This window comes from Pteronotus mesoamericanus, unplaced genomic scaffold (genome assembly GCF_021234165.1).
Source record: "Pteronotus mesoamericanus isolate MK-2021 breed Mesoamerican mustached bat unplaced genomic scaffold, CSHL_Meso_final contig_245, whole genome shotgun sequence".
Lineage (NCBI taxonomy): Eukaryota > Metazoa > Chordata > Mammalia > Chiroptera > Mormoopidae > Pteronotus > Pteronotus mesoamericanus.
In genome coordinates, this window is record NW_026555103.1 from 179,294 (window position 1) to 199,917 (window position 20,624).

Consider the following 20,624-nt stretch of genomic DNA (forward strand, 5'->3'; position numbering starts at 1 on the left):
CGTGACAACCCTGGGATGGACTCTGCGGGTTTCAGAGGCCTGCTCCCACCTCAGCTTGCCCCAGCCGGTTTCCCTCACGTTTCAGGGAGCACTGCGGTCTCTGCAGCGCTCCCCAGCGGCGGCACACCCCTATAGCTGCCATGAAGTGTGACTCCCTTCCTTCCTTCCTTCCTTCCTTCCTTCCTCCCTTCCTCCCTTCCTTCCTTCCTTCCTTCCTCCCTTCCTCCCTTCCTCCCTTCCTCCCTCCCTCCCTCCATCCCTTCCATCCTTTCTCCCTTCCTCCTTCCTTCCTTGTGTTCTTGCATTCTTTCATTAAATATATTTTTGAGTAATTACTTTGTGCACAGCCCTGGGGATGCAGTCATAAATAAAACAAATTCCTGACATGTGGTACTTCCATGCTAGGAATCTCTGAGAAGTATTCCAAAGAATGACCCAATGAGACATGGAGACTGCCTGGGCACAAAGTATGAGCAAGATGAGAGAGCCAATTATCCTTGTGCATGTGTGTGTGTGAACACTGCCAGTCATTCATTCAACATCAGAAAATACACTAGGTTTCAGTGATAATGATAATAATAAAAAATAACAACAATAATAATAGTTGACATTTCTTGAACACCATTCTAAGCTCTTTGCCTGAATTATCTCATTTAATTATCAGAATAGCTGCATAGATAGTTACTATTTTATACCCATTTTTAAGATAAGAAGACTGAGGCACATCAAATATAAGTAACTTGCCCACAGTCACCTAATATAATATAACCAGCCATAAGCCCACACAATCTAGTTTCACTGTCCTGAGGGGCTTAAAGTCAGGTGCCAGAGGCAGACATAAAAGGCTTGAAAAGGAGAACAGATTTGTATGCTTTTATGGAAATATTCCTAATGGAGTGGCATCCTTAGCAACCTGGGCAGAGGGGAGAACCAATCAGAAGAAACTTTTTGGAGGAGATGATCCTGGAGCAGATTCCAAGAAGATGAGTAGATGTTAAGAAAGTGAAGAAAGGGGGGCCATATTCACCAGAAGGGAAGCCTCAAGACTGTTAAGGCAGGGATGTAGGAGACCTGGGCAGAAGGTCGTGTACTTTAGGGAAGGTGGACAAAGGGAACCCCTGACTGGGAACTCAGCCTTTCTTCTGTGGCCCAGCCATTCCAGATCCACAGATGAAAACCTAGCCAAATTAAAGTATCAAAGGAAACTGTAGAATAAATTTGTGCTGTTTTAAAACACTGTCGGTGGTAACTTGTTAGAGTAGTCAGAAGAAACTAACACAGCTACCAAGAGAGCTGAGAGGAAGGTTAACTAGCAGTGGAGGCTACAGGAGTGCCAGGAAGGAACTCACAGAACAGCCATCTTTAAATTCCACCAAGTTCGTGGAGCACTTAATCTAGAACCAGTAGAAACTTTCCAGTCCTTCTGCCCCTTCAGCTTCCCCTAGTAGCAGCCCTAGAAAGGTCCTTAAACCCATGGTTGTAAGAATAACTGGAGTAGATGGGAAAGAAAAAAAAAGGAAGCAATCACTCCTTCCCACATGCAGGCCTCTAGGAGGTTTATATCTCTGGCAATAAGAAAAGGTTCCTGACCACATGGAGTATCTTAATTACTAGACTGAGGTTGTCTGTATTGTCTGAGAGCACCATAAAACCTTGCAGGGGACAAACAGCATGGCTGAGACCATCTAAAGGGACAGTAGAAAGTGAAAATAAAGCCACAACAAGACTACATTTGTAAGTGGAGCCTGCTCCCCATACAAGACTCATCCTCTGTTTTCTAGGGACATCAGCTTCTCCAAGGGAGCAGGTACCTCACAAAGTTAAGAATTATTAACACAGTGGAAAAGGCCAAGTTTTGTGCTTGAAGGAGTCTTGTTCCCTGGTTAGCTAGAGAAGTGGAAAGAGGTGATAAGAAAAATCAGAAGGAAGTTCAAAAGGACAGAGAGGTTGTGGTGGTGCTCACCCAGCTCCCCTGTTCATGCCCTACTGCTCTGAGATCCAGCATCCTCTGTCTGTATCATTTCCTGTCGCTCCAGACCTCCCACAATGCTAGTTGAGGTGAGTTCAGTGAACCAAGGCCCCTGGTCTGGCCTCCACCCAGATATTGCTGGAGCAGCAGAAGAAGCAGGGGGTGTTGCTGAGAGAGCAACCCCCAAAAGGGAAGAGATAGGTATTTGCATGAGTGCATGTCTGTGAGACATAAACAGGATGAGAGGAAGTGGGAGTAAGGTTGACAAGCATTGCCAAATCTCCCCTGTTCACCAGGTTCAGCTTCAGATGAAGAAGGAGGGGGAGAACTGTGGGCGTCCAATACATGCTGGCTTAAATCTGGCCAGAAAGGTCAGGGTCAGTGGGAACCAACTGGCCCTTGTCAGGACGTGCAGGGGGCTCTTCGTATTCTTTTCCAGCTGAAGGGCAATGGTCAGACCCTGGAAAGACCCACAGCTTCTATTAGCCATTCTGGTGGCCCTGGTGGCCCTGAGCCACCAAGTAAGGAGGAAAACCTTTATGAGTGTCCAAGAAGTGCCTGCATTGGAAACCTGTGTGATAGCCACCATGCAGTTCGTGACCAATGAGTTCAACAGGGAAAGTGATGACAAGTACAACTTCCGGATTGTCCGAGTCTTGAAGGTCAGAAAGCTGGTAAGTGGGCTCCTCTCACTTCTCTTCATCATACCCCTATGCCAGGGGACCACTGGCACTCTAGGGCAAGTCCACTTACATGTAATTCAGCCGCATTTAGTGTGAAATGTGCATTTGAAGAGAAACACAAATTCACTGGAGGAGCTAAAGTTAAGTCACCTAAATGGTGCCCAATACCAGGGGTCAGTATATTGTGGCCCAAGGTCAAAGTCTACCCACTGACACTTCTGTAAGTCATTTCATAGGCTTCAAATCACACCATGTGTGTCACGTCATGTGGAGCTGCTTTCTCACTGCAATTGCAGAGTTGAGTACTTGCAACTGAGGCCATGGATTGCAAAGCTTAAATCTTTACCCTCTGGCCCTTTATAAAGTTTACAGACCCTGTACCAGAATGATTGGCATCATTTGGGTTCTCCAATGAATGGTTTTGCTCATAGAGTGGTTTCTAGTGATATCTCCTCTAATGACAAAAGAAGGCACAAGAATCAGATAATTAAAGAATTCCACCATTCTGTCCAGGATGGGGTCCTTGACATTTCCCACTCCCAAAAGCTATGGAGAAGAAGAAATCCTTTTATCTCCTTGCCATTTGTTTCCCACAGATTACAGACCACATGGAATACCACGTGAACTTAGAGATGCGGAGGACCACCTGTCAAAGGCTAGAGACCAAAAACTGCACCTTTCAAGAAGGGGAGCTTTACAAGGTACTGGGTGAAAGCACATTAACTCAGAAACAACTCATTTTTAAAAGGGAGTTTCTGTGGTTTCTAGAATGATGTGGGATAGAATTATTGGGGATATATTTAAGATTGCTTAAAAAGAATGCAGGATAACAAACACCTGCTTTTTTAAGACAGAACAGCAAAAGTGAGAGTGACCCAGATCCTGTTGCTGGAAAAATAATGGGGTGGTTGAAAGGGTTTCGAAGGGGGAGCTAAGTGGCTGAGCTGCAAGGAAACATTCTGGCGATGAGGGAAGTAGTTAATTATTAACAATATTTTAGCAGTCAGTGGGATCTCACTGGAATGCCCAGATGAATATCTGAATATCAGCCTGATGTTAACACACAGTCATTGGGCTACTGGCCTCTGTTCCTTTCATCCAGGAGTGTTAGGGCAAATAGGGAGAGAAGATAATTTAACTGGTGGTGGGAGTGGGTCTGGGTGTGGGAGGTCAAACCCCTATGTGTGTGATCTGCTGTGCCTTAGTTCCCTACACCTTCATTCCCACCCAGTGTTGTCATGCCTGATGGAGGCTGGCTGGACTATCATGTATAGAGGCCTGCAGTGTGCACAGTCAGGACAGGCCCACATGCATAGGGGTCTTGAAGATCTCACAGCCTACGAGTCTGCACATCACTTCACTTTGCCCAAATAAGTTAAAATAAGGATGATCTTATGCCCCACACTGCCTGAAATATTCCTGATTTATACCTACCTTCTTAGTGACTTCATTAGTGTCATTCCCATTTGATTACAACATGTCCTGGTTCATAATTTATATGATAAGCCTAGTTATAGTGGCCTAAGTGTTCTCAGTGTAGAAACATGTTCTCATGAGCTCCCTCCACACTCTCTTCACAAATAATTCTCCTCTGGAGAAGATCATGAAATGCATGAGAAAAGTAATTAAAGATAACTGTAAAGTAACATTAGAGGATCTTTTTGATGTGACATATTTAATGGGTGGACTTAGTATTCTGATTTTTATTTTAGGGGAAAAGTAAATACAGGGGTGTGCAAAAGTAGGATTACACGTGTGAGTACATGAAACATAGTTTATTCTTGTATTTATTAATTGTTGTATTATTTATTTGTATTACAATGGTAAACTTACATTTACCCACTTCTGTAGTTAAGTTTTCTACCACCATTCCCATTGCCCACCCTGGACCTTTCAATAAAGAGCATGAGAACAAAATGACACTAAAAAAATGGTAATATGCAAAATTTATTTATTGATTTTTCCTTAAGGGGAAAGAAGGGAGTGAAATAGAAAAAGAAAATCTTGACAGAGGATAGGGACAAGGGAAGGGGGAGAGAATGTGATGACTGAGTGTGTGGATAGACAAATGAGAATGGAAGGAAGGAAGGAAAGGTGAGTGAATTAGGTGAAAAGAAGGTAAAAGAAAGGAAGGCTAAAAAGATAGAAATGAGGATGGAGATGGGTGAGAGGATGGATGGATGGATGGATGGACGGACAGATGAATGGATGAAGCATCGGTGAATATGAGCAAGGTAGACACTTTATTTCTAGTCTCCAAGTTTAAATACAAATAGAATGACATATTCTGGGATGATCTCAGCCATAAAATTATCAAGTGATTAAAATCAAAATAAAGATCAAACCATATCTGAATAGGAAGTGAGGTAGCGCCATTTTCCCCATGCACAGTTATTATATCCTCTTCTTCCCCCTTTAAAATTTTCACCTTGTATATTATCTTTTTAAAATATTGTTTTTGTTTTTGTTTTTTAGCAAATTGAGTGCTTTTTCTCAGTGTTTGTTGTTCCCTGGTTCGAAAAGTACAAAATTCTAAACAAAACTTGCACCAATGATTAAGTGTCCTGGAGCACACACCTGAGGTCCCTGCATGTGAAAGTACCCTGCAATAATAGTGATTCTCAGAATGGAAAATAAATTTTTCACCTATTCTCTCTATGTGTATAATTCTACTTTTTTTCCCAAAACTCTTCAGTTCATAATAATGTAATCTGAAAATCCTCTGGACCAGGGAAGTTTTGGGGTCAAAATGAGGTGACATGAAAAATTCCTGGCTTTAATAAGCCTATTTAACCGACATGATAGCAGAACTTCAACCCCATCCTCATACCAGGTAGGATTCTTTAGATTTTTAAAACAAAACAGAGAAAAGGGGAAGAAGCAGAGGAAGGAGAAAAGAAGCTCTAAGTTACTTAACTGAACAGCCAGTAGACATTGGCAAAACACAGAGAAATAATACAAGTAACTAAAAGAAACTAAAAGAGACTGAAAGAGATAAGGGGCCTTTGTTGCTGATACGGACTTTGTTGCTGTTGGGAGATGTGCCTTATTTTTATAGGCAAATGCACTTTCTAATACCAAACTCTAGAATTAGACTTATATCCTTATCATCAGCAACACTGGACCACATCAGGTCTCTTCACAAAGAGATTCCTCTCCCAAAGTTGCCAAGGAAAACGTGTGCCCCCAGTGGGAAACCTGGGCTACAATGTCCATGTTTTCCTCCAAAATAGACCAGTTAGAGTAATTCTTCCAGGAAAGAAATGATTGAGACCAGAGAAACTGAGAATGCTATGTTATGGGGCCCCTCTTCCCTGGATGGCACATTAGCAATGGAGAATAAGCATCACCCTCCCAACAGTGTGATTCAGGATTTTAAACAAAGTCACCAGGCTCATCTCTCCACTTTACTTTCTCCTTTTGCAAATGTTCTCTGTGTCCTTTAACTGTAATGTATCACAGCCATGAGCAGGACTCTATGCTGCATCCGGGAAGTTCTTCTAGTGAATCGCTGATCCTAGGGGTTTGGTATTGGAAACCTTGGACACACTAAAAGACATGTATCAGTAACAGAGTTGTATGTGTATAGGGAAGAAACAGAGCTCCCCAAACTCAGGCCAGAGGTTGGGATGTGCCTGAATAATGAAAAGCCTCAGAGATATGGGCTGAAGTAGAAAAAATTATGTGATTCCACCAAAGATTTAACAACCTTCTTGCTCAAATTGAACGAGCCCCCTAAAGACCACTGAGTATGTACATGAATGTGAGTGTGAGTGACAGTGTGTATGTGTGAATGCATGTTTCGGTCTATGTGAGTGTGTGTGTGTGCTGTGTAAGTGTGTGAAAATGAGTAAGTGCAAGTGCGAGAGGGTGAGTATGAACATGTGTGTTTGTGAGTGAGTGTCAGAGTATGAATGTATGTGTGTATGTAGTGATACCCAGCTGAGGGCAATGATGTCCTTCCAGAAGTCTATAATAGAAAGTGCACAGCACAGCAATCTAAGGTTTCATCAGGGATCTTTGCACAAACCTATTTAGGCCTCCAGACAAGAATTGTTCCAAAGTTGGTAATAGTTCATCCAGGGCACAGTGTACATCAAAAAATTGCAAACAAAACTCTGTGGAAAGAGAAAGTCAAATTCAGCTTTCAGGAGAATATTTTTTGAAGGCAAAGAAAAAGTTCCTGCCCCCTGAGGCCCTCACTGGAGAGTTTAGAACCAGCACTGAGGCTGCATACTGATGATGTGGGTGGGGAGAATCTGCTCAAAGTCGATTGGTGAGGGTAGAGGGGGTGCCAAGCCCCAGAAAGGAATGTTACCCCAGGTTCCCCTTGCCTAGCTACTTAGGACCTGGAACAAGCATGTCTTGAGAGCCCTCCTCCAACCCCAGTCCTCCGGCACTTGCACTCAGGCACTGGGAGACCCTCATATTTGCCATCAGGTGGGGCCACCAAGAGAAACCAGGAAAAGAATGGTCAGATTCTGGAAGATAAGGAAGCAACTGGACAATCCTCAGGGCAAGTCAAGATCAGAACAAAGTCCCTGAGGAAAGAAAATGCTTCCATTGAAGGCCAGGAGTGGGCAAGGATACCTAGAGACCTGGGGCCAGCCTGCATCAGTCTAGAGATGGGGAACTGCCCAATTATAGAGCCTTCTCCCTACCCCAGCACCTCAGATGACATCAGCAGCCTTAGGGCTTGTAGCCTTGCTCTGCTCCAATCCATGGAGATGGAAAAGTCATCAATGTCCAATTTGTGTTAACTTTTAAATTTTTTAGTTTTCTCCCCGTGATTAGGAGTCCCTTCTCAGATGACTGCCACCACATACCTTTTTCAAATTCTTTGTGCTTTGAATGGGGCACAAACGACTTTTTGTGCTGTTCTTCTTGCACTTGGTCCGGCTAATCTTCACAGTGACCAGATACTCCACTCCTGTTGTCAGCTACCAAAAATCAATAGCACTGTCAATTTTGACTCAAACCTCCAGGAAAAGCTAGGATGGAGAGTAAAGCACCAGGAGCCACAGTCCTGGTGTCTGGATCATCCACCAAAGCATAATTCACTCCTCTCCCTCTTGCTGTAGGATGCACAGTGGCACCAAGACCCCTGACAGTGCATGTGCAACAATCCTACCTTGCTCTGCACTTGATCCACTGATGCAGCCACAGATGGGCCTCACCTGTCCTTCATGCATCCCCAGGCAAGGGAAGCAACTCATCAAGCTTGGCTGCCTGGCAGCACCAGAGCACCTCCAGATCTGCATGCATGCAATGTATAGAGTCAGCAGTGTCTTACCCTCTGCTCCTCCAGTCCCGTCAACCATGTCCTCCTTCCTACTCTCTTTCCCAACCAACCTGATGGGAGGCAGTCAGCAACACAGCTCAAAATATAACTTAAGATATTGAACTGATTTGGAGCATGTGTTCCCCATACACTAATGCTGTGACCTTGAACAAAAGCCTAGCAGCCTTGGTTTCCTCACTTACAGAGTATAGATAATCCTGTTCAAGAAGTTATTACATGGGTTAAGAGAAACATGCATTTCACTGAATGCACAAAATACATTTCAAAGTAACTAAATAATCATGAACTATTAAATGTTTTAGCAAGTGTCAGAAACATTGCTCTGAAGCAGCAAGGGAACTGGGAGAGTGTCAGAACAAAAGACAAAAGAACTGTGCTCAAGTTTTGGCTTTACCCCCCGCCAACTCTATTACCCTGGGAAAGTCTTTCCACCTACCTGGGTCTCAGTTTCCTCATCTAGAAAATGGGGAGAATAGTACCAATTTCCTCCTATGATGTATGCAAATAGTGAACATGTAAATCATGAAGAGGGCACACCAGAGCTACTTCCTGTTTTTGTGATTTGTTTTCTTGTGTTCAAGTGCAAGATCTGAAGACGCGAGGGCAGAAGGCTGGGAAAGCCCTTGGTGACAGGTAAGTGCAACACCCAGAAGTAAAACTAACAAATAGCTTGTTGTTGGAAACTGGGCTGGATTTCCCAATAACTGTGTGGACTGCAGAGTTCTGCGTGGTGATGGGAGAAATTCTTAGAAGTTCTTGCTTCCTTTCCAAATGCAGTGGCCAAACAACATACAAAGGCTTGTACTCTCTGGAGTGGTAATAGAGGGAGAGACTGCTCACACTGCCTCTGGGAGGTCAGTGTCCCTAGAAAACCTTAAGGCATTCAGTGTGGCTGAGGGAAGAGGCCTGAGGGAAGGACCATCATCCCGGTCCCTGCATCCAACAATAACAACGGCAACAACAAAGCACCTCAGGATCCAGGGCTCTTGAATTCTTTATCAAAGGACAGTTCTATCCAGGCTTTGGCATCTTGCAGGGCTTAAGCCAAACACTGTTTCACTGACCTTCAGCACATTCTGTATGTATAAAGACACTAAAACACTAGCTGTAAATTTAACTAACATTCTAGTGAATGTACTGTTTTCTTATTCATTATTAGACTTGACTATTAAATAACAATAGAGATAATCATAATAATTCAAATATTTTCATAAGTGCTGCTTCACTCTTATCCTGACCACTTTATAGGTAGGAAACTGAGGCCTGCATAATATGGATGGCACTCGACCCAAATCCCACAATTAGGATGATCTGGACATCAAACCCAGAAGGTGTCCACCTCCTATGTCCTTCTGTAAGGTATTAGGACAAACACAGTCATGCAGTAACAGGTGTGGGGATGCCCAGGAATCCTTGCCCCAGATCACCCAGCTTACCAAGGGGTATATTCATTCTGTCTGTTCATCCATTTGAATGACATCAAAAGTTTGCTTGCAACTCTTCCAGAGGTAACAGTTAATGACAAAGGATTAAGTCCACAAGACAGGACTCCTTGGATTGTCAGATTTATCCTTGGGAAGACAAGAAAATAAGCCAGCTTCCACAAGAATTTTGGCAAAGACTGCCACCTTGTGACCAAGTCACCTCAATATCCTCAGCCTTGACAAGCATTTTGTGGCAAGTGTGAATTACTGAGAAAGAACTCACTGATGCCCACCCATTGTGACACAATGCCTATTTATGTCTCATTAACACTGCCCATGCTTCTCTGCCCCCTGCCCTGGCAGTTCTCTCCTGTTCCCATTGCCCCTCTCTAGTCCAGCAATTTTCAACCAGTGTGACATAACAGACAACTTACTTAGTGTGCTGCAAGAATTTTTAAAACCTGTAATACCCAGCATTTAGTCAGGGGCACTGATCTCTTTTCCCTTATATTGTCAAATTTAAAAATGATGACGCCAATACAATAATAGCCCATAGCTTATGTAAATTCTTTCAGAAGGCTTACCTCTTTCTTTCCCCTTTCCTTACTTGATATGTAAAAATGCTTACAAATTCCAAAATAGTGGACAAATATGTCTTTTCTACCAAGCCATCTGCTAGTGGATTGGACTTCATACCCCAAGATTGGTATTATTTTTGGTTAGCATTTTTTCCCTCTCAACCATGGAAGTTAAAATTTCTGTTTTTAACATTCCTATCTGAACGTTAGGGGAGGTTAGACAAACAAAAGTGATTTTCAAACAACTTTTCCATCTTCTATCATCCTCCAAATGATATCAGAAACTTTTATAGACAAAACAAATGAGATGATCTGATTGAAACCTAGCCCTTACCCCCTGGTCTTGTCCTGCCAAAAACCCTTTTTATAATTTCAGATTTCTGTAGAGCACAGCTAGAAAGTCCAGACTTAGATTTTGCAGCCCTGGTCATTGAAATATTATTGTTGAGGAGAACGTACAATTTATAGAGAACATTTATAGAGAACAATTAGAGAGAACATTTATACTTTGCCAGTTGAGGCTATTAAAGAAAACAAAAACACTGGTCAATATGGTGGCACAGGTAAATGTGGTACTCAAAACTTGCCACAACTATGTCAAAATTACAACTGAATTACAGGACAATCATTTTTCAGAATGCCTGAAATGTAACCACACAGAAGTCCTCTAACTAAGGCTATAAAGAAGCCACATCAAGATTTGTAAGAGGGGTGGAGGAGCAAAATAGACTGGTGCCACACCCATGTGTGACAGTTAAATTGGGAGGGATATCTTGGCAGCAGAGATCCCTCTGAGGAGCCAGGGGTCCCAGACCCACACCAGGCTCACCAGCCCAGGGTTTCAGTGCCAGAAAGAGAAGTCCCCATAACTTCTGGCTGTGAAAACCAGCAGGGGTTTTGGCTGAGGGAGATGGAGGGATTCTGGATTTTCAGGCATTCTTCTTAAGGGGCCCATGCATAGATTTCCACAGACTCACTTGCTCAGAGCTTCAGGATTGGGGTAGCAGCTTAAAAGGCACCAGGAACATACAGGGAGAAACTGAATTGTCTGGTTTCAAGATCAGGACAAGAGGGGCAGCTTTCTGCCAGAAAAAAAGTACTAGCAGAGTCCACTGTTCCGTTGCTGAGACCTCCCCGTACAGAGCCTGCAGATGGGTACCATACCTGAGTCTCCATCAGCCTGTCTAACACTAGTAATATTCTGAGACCTCGGCCCATCCAACTTTTGGGTCCACCAAAGCTGTTTCCAGTGACTTTTCCATATAAATGGCCTTTCTTTGCTCATGTTTCAGACTTTCTTAAAATCTCTCAGACACGAAGTGTCTGGCCACCGTGGGCCCTGTACATCTTGCTAAGTGGCGCCAAGCTCAGCACAACTACCAGATATCTGCAGATCACTCTGTAGCTCATTCTGGGTAGCCCCAGGCAGAGTGGAGGTAGTGGCTGACCTTGCACCTCCTGGGAGACCCCACAGCCACTGCAGTAGGTGAACAGCTTTAGGCCATGCCAGATTACAACCCAACCTCCTTTACAAATGACATAGTCAAGGGTCAGACTTGGCACACACCAAAGCCCCACTGAAGAAAATCCTGATCTGTGGGGTTGGACCCTGCACAGCAGCTCCTCCACTATGGTCACAACTTTTACTTGCAGTCAATTTACCTGGGGGCCAGTCCCTCCCAGTAACATGCCAACAGCAATCAAGTCTCACTACAGCATGACAGTGCGCACAGCCCACACAGGGGACACAAAGAGCACCCACCTCAGATGGGGAGGCCGTTCCACTGGACTGTACAGGACACCTACATTAGGCCACTCTACTAAATCCAGGAAACATAGCAGTTCTACCTAATACATAGAAACAAACACAAGGAAGAAGCCAAAATGAGGAAACAAAGAAACAGTTCCCAAATTAAAGAACAAGAGAAATTTCTGGAAAAAAGAAATAAATGAAGTGGAGACGATCAAGGTATGAAATACAGAGTTCAAAACAATGGTTATAAGGACACTCAAGAAACTTAGTGAGAATTTAAATAGCATCAAAAAGGACAGGGAAACCATTAAAAAGAATCAATTAAAAATAAAGAATACACTAATTAAATTAATATATTAGAGGAATATAACAGTAGAACAAATGAAGCAGAGTATTAAATCAGCAATATGAAATATAAGAAAGCAGAAGTCACCCAATCAGAACAGCAAAAAGAAAAAAGAATCTCAAAAATTGAGGACAGGGAATCAAGAAGGTGGAGGAGTGAGAGGAAGTTACACTGACCTCCTCTCAAGACCAACCTGGAATTCCAACTGAGTTGGGGAGAAATCAGCTGGAACAAACAACTGAACAAGAGTGAGAGAGGAGCCTTGTAACCTCGGAGACAGAAGAGTAGGCTTTAGCAAAATCTAACTGGTAAGAAGTGAGGTGCAGACCTGAGAAGGTGGGCAGGGTGCCCAAGGGTGGCAGCACCAGAAGGATATTGAAATGGCCAGTTGGAACCCCCTGAGAAGAGTGGGGTCTAAACCAAAAGCGGGGCTCTCCAGCCTACACCAGAGCCCAAAAAGTACACAGATAACAGCCAGTTGTGAAAAGGGCAGGGCTGTTCTCTGACAGAGACAGACAGCTGGAGACGCAAAGAACTGTTTAAAGGGCCAACGCATAAATTTTTATCTGTAGCTACTTACCCTGGTCTCTGGCAATGTTGGGGGCAGAGTGGGCTAGAGATACCTGAGGAGAGACTGGGGAAGGAGGCTCTGGGGAGAGAACTGGGAGAGTACCCAGCAAGATCTCGGTGATGACTCATCCCCCATGCCGCAGCAGCCAACTTGCTCAGACAGAGACCACACCCCTGAGCAGCAGGAGCGTCAAAGGACCCAGTAGCCCCACCCCCATGTGGGATTCCACACCTCCCTGTGCTGTCTAAGCTGCCGGCTGAGTGCAGAGTGGCAGCCACAGACAGTAGATACTTAGCTAAAGGGGGCACAGAGAGGTGTGGTGACACGTGAAGAGAGACTGGGGATGCTTTGGGGAGAGAAGAGAGAGATGAGCCGGCAGGATCCCAGTGAGGACATCTCCCCCATACACACCAGGGTGAGAGAACCCAATAACTCCGCCTCCAGGAGGGACTCTGCCCCGCCCTGAGCTGTCTAAGGTGGCCTGCTGAGAGCAGAGTGAATAGATTAACAGCTGAAGGAGACAGCCATAAACAGTAGATTTCTGGAAGTCTCAAACAGACTGCCCAAAGTCAGACAGGGTCAACATCTGACATCATCAGAGGCAGATCCAGAAAGTAAAAACAGCGGTCTCCAACCATAGAAGTTCACACCACAAAGACAGGAGATAAAGATATATCAACTTAAGAATCAGAAGCGAAAAAGAGGAGTCTCATAAATACTGGGAAGACATAGAGAACCCTGTAGACTCTACCAAAAAACTCCTCAACCTAATAAGTGAATTTGGCAAAACAGCAGGATACAAAGTCAACATTCAGAAATCACAGGCATTTTTGTACACCAGCAATGAAATAGAAGAAGAAATCAGAAAAAAAAAAAATACCATTTGATATAACAAGAAGAAAAATAAAGTACCTAGGAATAAATTTAACCAAAGAGGTAAAAGACCTGTACACAGAAAACTATACAACATTGAAGAAAGAAATTAAGGAAGACACAAATAAATGGAAGCATATGCCGTACTGATGGATTGGAACAATTAATATCATCAAAATGTCCATACTACCCAAAGCAATTTATAGATTCAATGCAATCCCTATTAAGATACCAATGACATATATCACAGAAATAGAACAGACATTTCAAAAATTTATATGGAACCATAAACGACCCTGAATAGCTGCAGGAATTTTGAGAAAGAAAAAAAAAGTAGGAGTGATCCAATACCGGACATCAAACTCTACTACAAAGCCACTATATTCAAAACAATCTGGTACTGGCACAAGAACAGACCCATAGACCAGTGGAACAGAATAGAAAGCCCAGAAATAAGCCCAGGTCTCTATGGGCATCTAATATTTGACAAAGGGGGCAGAAGCATAAAATGGAGCAATAACAGCCTCTTCAACAAATGGTGTTGGGAGAGCTGGACGGCTACATGCAAAAAATTGAAATTGGATCATCAGCTGACACCATACACAAAAATAAACTCAAGATGGATAAAAGATTTAAATATAAGTCGCAACACCATCAAAGTCCTAGAGGAGAACATTGGCAGGAAACTCTCAGATATCCCACGCAGCAATTTTTTCACTAATATGTCTCCTAAAGCAAGGGACATAAAGGATAGAATAAACAAGTGGGACCTCATCAAAATAAGAAGCTTCTGCACAGCAAAGAAAACATCAGCAACATGAAAAGGGAGCCAACCTATTGGGAAAATATATTCGCTAATGATACATCAGCTAGAGGTTTGATCTCCAAGATATATAAAGAACTCACTCGACTCTACTCCAAGAAGACAAACGATCCAATCAAAAAATGGGCAAAGGACCTGGGCAGATGTTTTTCCAAGGAGGAGATACAGAGGGCCCAGAGACATTTGAAAGGATGCTCAGCATCACTAGCCATCAGAGAAATGCAGATCAAAACCACCATGAGGTACCACTTCACACTGGTCAGAATGGCCATCAGAAACAGATCAACAAACAACAGGTGCTGGCGAGGCCGTGGAGAAAAGGGAACCCTAGTACACTGTTGGTGGGAATGCAGACTGGTGTAGCCATTGTGGAAAGCAGTGTGGAATTTCCTCAAAAAGCTGAAAATGGAACTGCCTTTTGATCCAGCGATTCCCCTGCTGGGACTATACCCTGAGAACACCAAAACGCCAATACAAAAGAACCTATGCACCCCAATGTTCATAGCAGCCCAATTTACAATAGCCAAGTGTTGGAAGCAACCTAAATGCCCATCAGGAGATGATTGGATCAAAAAATCATGGTACATATGCACAATGGAATACTTTGCTTCAGAAAAAAAAAAGAGAACGATTAAACTTCATGGCAGCATGGATGGAACACGAGAGCATTATGCTAAGTGAAATAAGCCAGGGAGCGAAAGATAAATACCATATGATCTCACCTATAAGTGGAACCTAACCAACAATACAAAGATGCAAGGAAAATAAGACCAGCAACACTGAAAGGAAAAGAAACCAACAGAGACAAGAGGGAAGGAGGGGGGGGTGGGGAAAAGGTGGGGAAGGGGCAAGTCAAGGAACATATAGCAACGACTCATGGACAAAACCAAAAGGGAAGGATTGAGGGAGGGAAGGAAGGAGGGGGCAAGGGAAAGTGGTGGGGGGTAGGCAGAGACAAATTTATTTGAAAAAATAAATAAATAAACTTAAATAAATAAATAATAAAAGAAAGGTGTTTATCTAAAAAAGAAAATTAATGATTCATGTATTATGACATACTAACTAGATAATTGGGTATATACTGGAAGAAACTCTTCACAGGTGCCCTTGCAGACATGTAAAAGAATCTTTCTCACAGTTCGTTTTTCAAACTAGATTTTTTAAAAGGTTTGCATAACCCATAAATACAGTCAACAGTGTGGGAAGGGGAGCTTGTCAGGGACTGGGTAGAGGTAAGCAAAGGGGAGGGCAATTGAGGACATCTGTAATAGTGTCAAAATAGTGTCAACAATAAGAATAAAGTTAAAAAATAAAATAAAAATAAAAATGTTTAAAGCTTTGGGAAAATAAATAAATAAATAATGGGAAGACAAAGAAATATGCCCCACTCGAAAATAAGGAGGAATCCCCAGAAAGAGTACTCAATGAAATAAAGGCAAGTAAACTATCAGATACTGAGATCCAAACAACAGTTCTAAGGAAGCTCTATGAGCTCAGTGAGCTCAGAGAAAATTACCAAAAACTAAAGGGAAACTACGAGGAACTTACTGCAGACTATATCAGCATGAAAAAGGACAAAGAAACTATCCATAAGAGACAAGAGGAAATGATGAATACAATTTCTGAATTTAAGAACACAGTAGAAGGAATCAAAAGCATGCTAAATTAACCTGTCAAATCAGCGAGCTGGAGGACAAGGTAGAAAAACGTTCCCAGAAAGAGCATGAAAATGAAAAAAAGACTCAAAAAGAATGAAGAGGCATTGAGGGAAATGCAGAACAACCTGAAACCTAATAATATCCATATAATAGGGATACCAGAAGGAGAAGAGGATGAAGAAGAGATAGAGAATCTGTAGTGATGGAAAACTTCCCTAATCAGAGGAGAGAAAAAGTCACACAAGTCCTGGAAGCACAGATGGTCCCATTCAAGAGGAACCCAATGAGGCCCACTCCAAGACATATCATCATTAAAATGGCAAATATCAAAAACAAACAGAGAATCTGAAAGCAAGCAAGGGAGAAAGAGGTAGTAACATATAAGGGAGCCCCAATACGGCTAGCAGGTGACTTCTCAACAGAAACACTACAAGCCAGAAGGGAATGGCAAAAAATATTCCAAGTCATGAAAAGCAAAGGCCTGCAACCAAAACTGCTCTACCCAGCAAGGCTCTCAATGAAAATGGAAGGTGAGGAGTTTCCTACACAAAAGAAAGCTAAAAGAATACACCTCCTCCAAACCAGCACTGCAAAATATGCTAAAGGGACTGCTTGAAGATGAAGAAAAAGTTTCTATGAATACCCAGTTCCTTTCAGAGTTTCCAATACTTGATATTACCAATATTTTAATACTTATTAATCTGATTGTGACAATGATGTTATTTTAATTGTTCCTTTACTATTTGTTGAAACTAAACCTGTTTTTGTATATTTCTCGCTATTTTTATTATTTAAAAAAAAAAACTTTAAATGACTTTTTGGTAGTCTTTATCCATTTATTGATTAAAGGTTTGTAGAACTTTTTTCAAAAAAAAGAAAAACCTAGTAACCCTTTTTTAGATGTGTTGCAAATACTTTTCTATTCCTTGTCCTTTAACTTTTTTTATACGTATATTACTATATAGTTAAATGTTTAATATAGTCATATTAATATTTACTTTATAGCTTCTGGGTTTGAATATTTTACTTCAGTTCATGAAAAATATTAGTTCTGTTTTCTTCTAAAACTCCATAGATTCTACTTATTGATTTTTAACTCTTCTGAATATTTATTGTATAATGCATGAAATAGGGCTCTATATTTGTTTTATTTAAAGTATTAGTGGTCCATGCACTTTATTTGTTGAATAAGCCTTATTTTACCCATTGACTTGAAATATCACCTTAATCATATATTGTTAGACAGATTTATATGTTTGTCTCTAGAATGCTCATTATATTTTATTGATCTACTTGATTATTTCTGTACTGGTGTCACGTTGGTTTTATTGCTGAGACTTTATAGTGCTTTTAAATTTTTTTAATATTTGATAATTAACTTTGACATTTAAAAAAATAAAATCAATCTGAATTTAAGAAAGAAAGAGAGCTGGAACTCCTACTTTTTGTGACAACATGGATGGAACTGAAAATTATTAAGCTAAGTGAAATAAGCCAGTTGATTTAAGACAAGCACCATATGATCTCACGTATACGTGCACTCTATTCAACAAAATAAACTAATGAACAAAATAAACCACAGGCACAGAAACATGGAGCAGACTGAAAGTGATCAGAGGGGATGGGGAAAAAGGACAGTGGTGGAAAGAAGGGGAAGGGACTAGACAAAGAACATGTATGAATGACCCATGGACATGGACAATAGAGTGGGAATTGACTGTGGGAGTGGGGGGTGGGGGTGAGATGGGTGGAGAGGGGTAAAGGGGTAAAAGTTGAGACAACTGTAATAAAATAAACATGATTTATAAATTTAAAAAATAAATAAATAATTTATAAATAAATAAATATATAACTATTATGTTATCCGCCCCCCCCCCGCAAAAAAAATTGAGGATAGTGTAAGGAGTCCTTGGGACAACTTCAACTATGCCAACATTTGCATTATAGTGGTGTCAGAGGGAGAATAGAGAGAGCAAGAAATCAGAAACCTATTTGAAAACATAATGATGGAAAACTTCCCTAACTCAGTAAAGGAAATAGGCATACAAGTTTCAGAAATACAGAAAGTTCCATTAATATGAACCCAAAGAGGCCCACACCAAGACACATCATAATTAAAATGTCGAAGGCTAAAGACAGAGAGAATCTTAGAAACAGCAAAGGAAAAGCAGTTAGTTACCTACAAGGGAACTCCCATAAGACTGTCAGCTGATTTCTCAAAGAAAGTTTGCAGGCTAGAAGGGGCTGGCACAAAATATTAAAAGGAAAAGCAAAGACCTAAAACAAAGATTGCTCTACCCAGAAAAACTATCATTTGAAATTGAAGGACAGATAAAGAGCTTCCCAGAGGAAAAAAAGGTAAATGAGTTCATCACCACCACCAAACCAGTATTACAAGATGTTACAGGGTTTTCTTTAAGAAGAAAAAGAAAAAAATATTTAAAAATATGAATAATAAAATGGTATTAAAAAACATCTATCAACAGTTACTTTAAATGCAAACAGATTAAATTCTCAGATCAAAAGATATATGGTGACTGAATGGATAACAAAACAAGACCCTTACATATGCTATATGTGTATCAGGGATTCACATCAAATCAAAAGACACACACACTGAAAGTGAAAAGATGGAAAAAGATATTTCATGAAAATGGAAGCAAAACAAAACAAAACAAAAAAGACAGAGTAGTAATACTTATACTAAACAAAATACACCAATGGTTATAGCAAGAGAAAATAAGGACTCAGAAACTCCACTTCGGGTATTTATCTGAAGAAACCCAAAACACTAAATTGAAAAGACATATACATCTATATGTTTATCACAACATTATTTACAATAGTCAAGATATGAAAACAACCTAGGTGTCCATCAGTAGATGAATGCATAAAGAAGTGGTACACACACACACACACACACACACACACACACACACACACACACAACGGAAAATGATTTAGTCATAAAAGAAGAAATGTCTCGCACTTTGCAACAATGTGGATGGATCTAGAAGGTATTATACTAAATAAAATAGGTCAAACAGAGAAAAACAAATACCAAATGATTTCATTTATCTGTGGGATCTAAAATAAATAAATAAACAAACGGAACAGAAACGGATTCATAGATACAGAGAACATTTTGAAGAAGGCCAGATGGGAGAGGGATTGGGGAAATGAGTGAAGAGGGTAAAGGGATTTAAAAGTATGAATTGGTAGTACATAATATTCATGGGGATGTAAATTTAGTACAGCTTAGGGAACATTGTCAATATTGTAATAACTATGTATGGTGTCAGATGAGTTCTATATTTATTATTTGATAACTTCATAAATTATATAAATGTCTAATCACAGGATTCAACACCTGAAACTAAAATAATATTGTATATCAACTGCAATTTTTTTAAAAAAGGAAACAGAATCACCCCCATTTTCTTTCACTCTGGTAAGACCTCACTTCAGAATGAAAGCAACTCTTCCCAAAGGAGAATAATGAAGAACCTCAGGGAATATTTTTGCTTCAGACTAAGAGTAACAGATTTCTGGGTTCACTCCAGTGCTTCAACTAGAATTTCGAAGAAATGGCTGATGGCTAAAAAAATTTAGGGGTCTGAATCACTCTAAAGCTCTCCCATTCCAAGTGAAGAACACTCCCCAGATGGTGAAACTATCATTTGGCTTTCTCTGGAAGCCACAACACACCCATGCATACCCAAATGGGCAAGAATTGGGGTGCTGCCCATACCCAAATAAACCGAGGCACAAACCTGCATATGACTTTGAAGTAGCTTATCTATTCGAAATAGGTAGTTGTCATTGCTGACATTGTTGTAGTTTTCAATGAAGAATTTGAGGGTTGAATTCATATTTTTCTTGCTCATGGATTTCTCCTGGAAGCCTCCCCACCTTTGAAAGTCACCCAATTTGGCTGCCAGGACCAGGACAGCCAGCAGCAGTAGAGTGTTTCTCCAGCATTCAACTCTCATCTCTGCAGCCTCAAAAATGTCCTATCCCCTGCACCCTCCAGGGTACACAGGTGCCAGGCTCAGGCTCACTCACTGTTCCTAGACAGCCCTCGCCAGTGCAGACTCTCCTGGATACAGCTGCCTGCATTTAAACAGAGATTGAGACCTGAACCTCTCCCTTCCAAGGCCCTGCCTACAATTAACCACAGGACCCCCCAGGGAGATATCTCTGGGTGGCTGTCCAATCCTACTCTCAGGTCAGGTCATTTTCCACACCCATTCAATTCTTTGGTGATGGGACAGGCATAATTTCTAAACACTTGCCAAGATGGGCAAGAGCTCTCCCTGCCTTTATACCTAAAAAGGAAGAAAGCCCCCAGAAAAGACTTTTACACCACTATGCAATTGGACTTGCTGTATTGAACAGAGGAACACCATTTGTAGGAATGGGGAAAAGCTTATTAAGAACATGATATTTGAACTGGGATATAAAAATCAGGGGCATAGAACAGGATCAAGTACATTCTACTTGCTTAAGGGTTGCCAAGGAACCCTTAAGCAAGTAGAATGTACCTGATCTACTGATCTTTAGGTTCTAGCTATCTCACCCCACCATCAACTATCCTATGCTTGTCTAGAGGTTCTCTTTATTTACCTGCCACATACCACAGAT

At 41.5% G+C, this 20,624-nt stretch overlaps 2 protein-coding genes across 2 annotated transcripts; one reads left to right on the plus strand and one right to left on the minus strand.

The window, feature by feature from the left end:
- Positions 1–2,418: 2,418 nt before the first annotated feature.
- Positions 2,419–5,226, plus strand: CST11 (cystatin 11). The gene is made up of 3 exons (XM_054572888.1): positions 2,419–2,643; positions 3,249–3,353; positions 5,128–5,226. The coding sequence occupies exons 1-3, from the start codon at positions 2,419–2,421 to the stop codon at positions 5,209–5,211; spliced, it is 414 nt and encodes a 137-aa protein (XP_054428863.1). The 3' UTR covers positions 5,212–5,226.
- Positions 5,227–6,686: 1,460 nt separating this feature from the next.
- Positions 6,687–19,972, minus strand: CSTL1 (cystatin like 1). Its single transcript, XM_054572906.1, has 3 exons — positions 19,754–19,972; positions 7,479–7,592; positions 6,687–6,770 (listed from the first exon to the last, which is right to left on the minus strand). Exons 1-3 carry the CDS (start codon positions 19,970–19,972, stop codon positions 6,687–6,689), a joined length of 417 nt encoding a protein of 138 aa, XP_054428881.1.
- Positions 19,973–20,624: the final 652 nt, after the last annotated feature.

What these genes read in the sequence shown, in the direction of transcription:
- CSTL1 (XM_054572906.1), bottom strand. Translation starts at nt 19,972, where the DNA reads ATGAGAGTTGAATGCTGGAGAAACACTCTACTGCTGCTGGCTGTCCTG. An exon ending in TACTTCAAAGTCATATGCAG is followed by an intron (nt 7,593 to 19,753) that starts GTTTGTGCCTCG and finishes GATTTTTGGTAG; the next exon opens with CTGACAACAGGAGTGGAGTA. An exon ending in GCACAAAGAATTTGAAAAAG is followed by an intron (nt 6,771 to 7,478) that starts GTATGTGGTGGC and finishes CTCTTTCCACAG; the next exon opens with AGTTTTGTTTGCAATTTTTT.
- CST11 (XM_054572888.1), top strand. Translation starts at nt 2,419, where the DNA reads ATGGTCAGACCCTGGAAAGACCCACAGCTTCTATTAGCCATTCTGGTG. An exon ending in TCTTGAAGGTCAGAAAGCTG is followed by an intron (nt 2,644 to 3,248) that starts GTAAGTGGGCTC and finishes TGTTTCCCACAG; the next exon opens with ATTACAGACCACATGGAATA. An exon ending in AAGAAGGGGAGCTTTACAAG is followed by an intron (nt 3,354 to 5,127) that starts GTACTGGGTGAA and finishes TTTGTTTTTTAG; the next exon opens with CAAATTGAGTGCTTTTTCTC.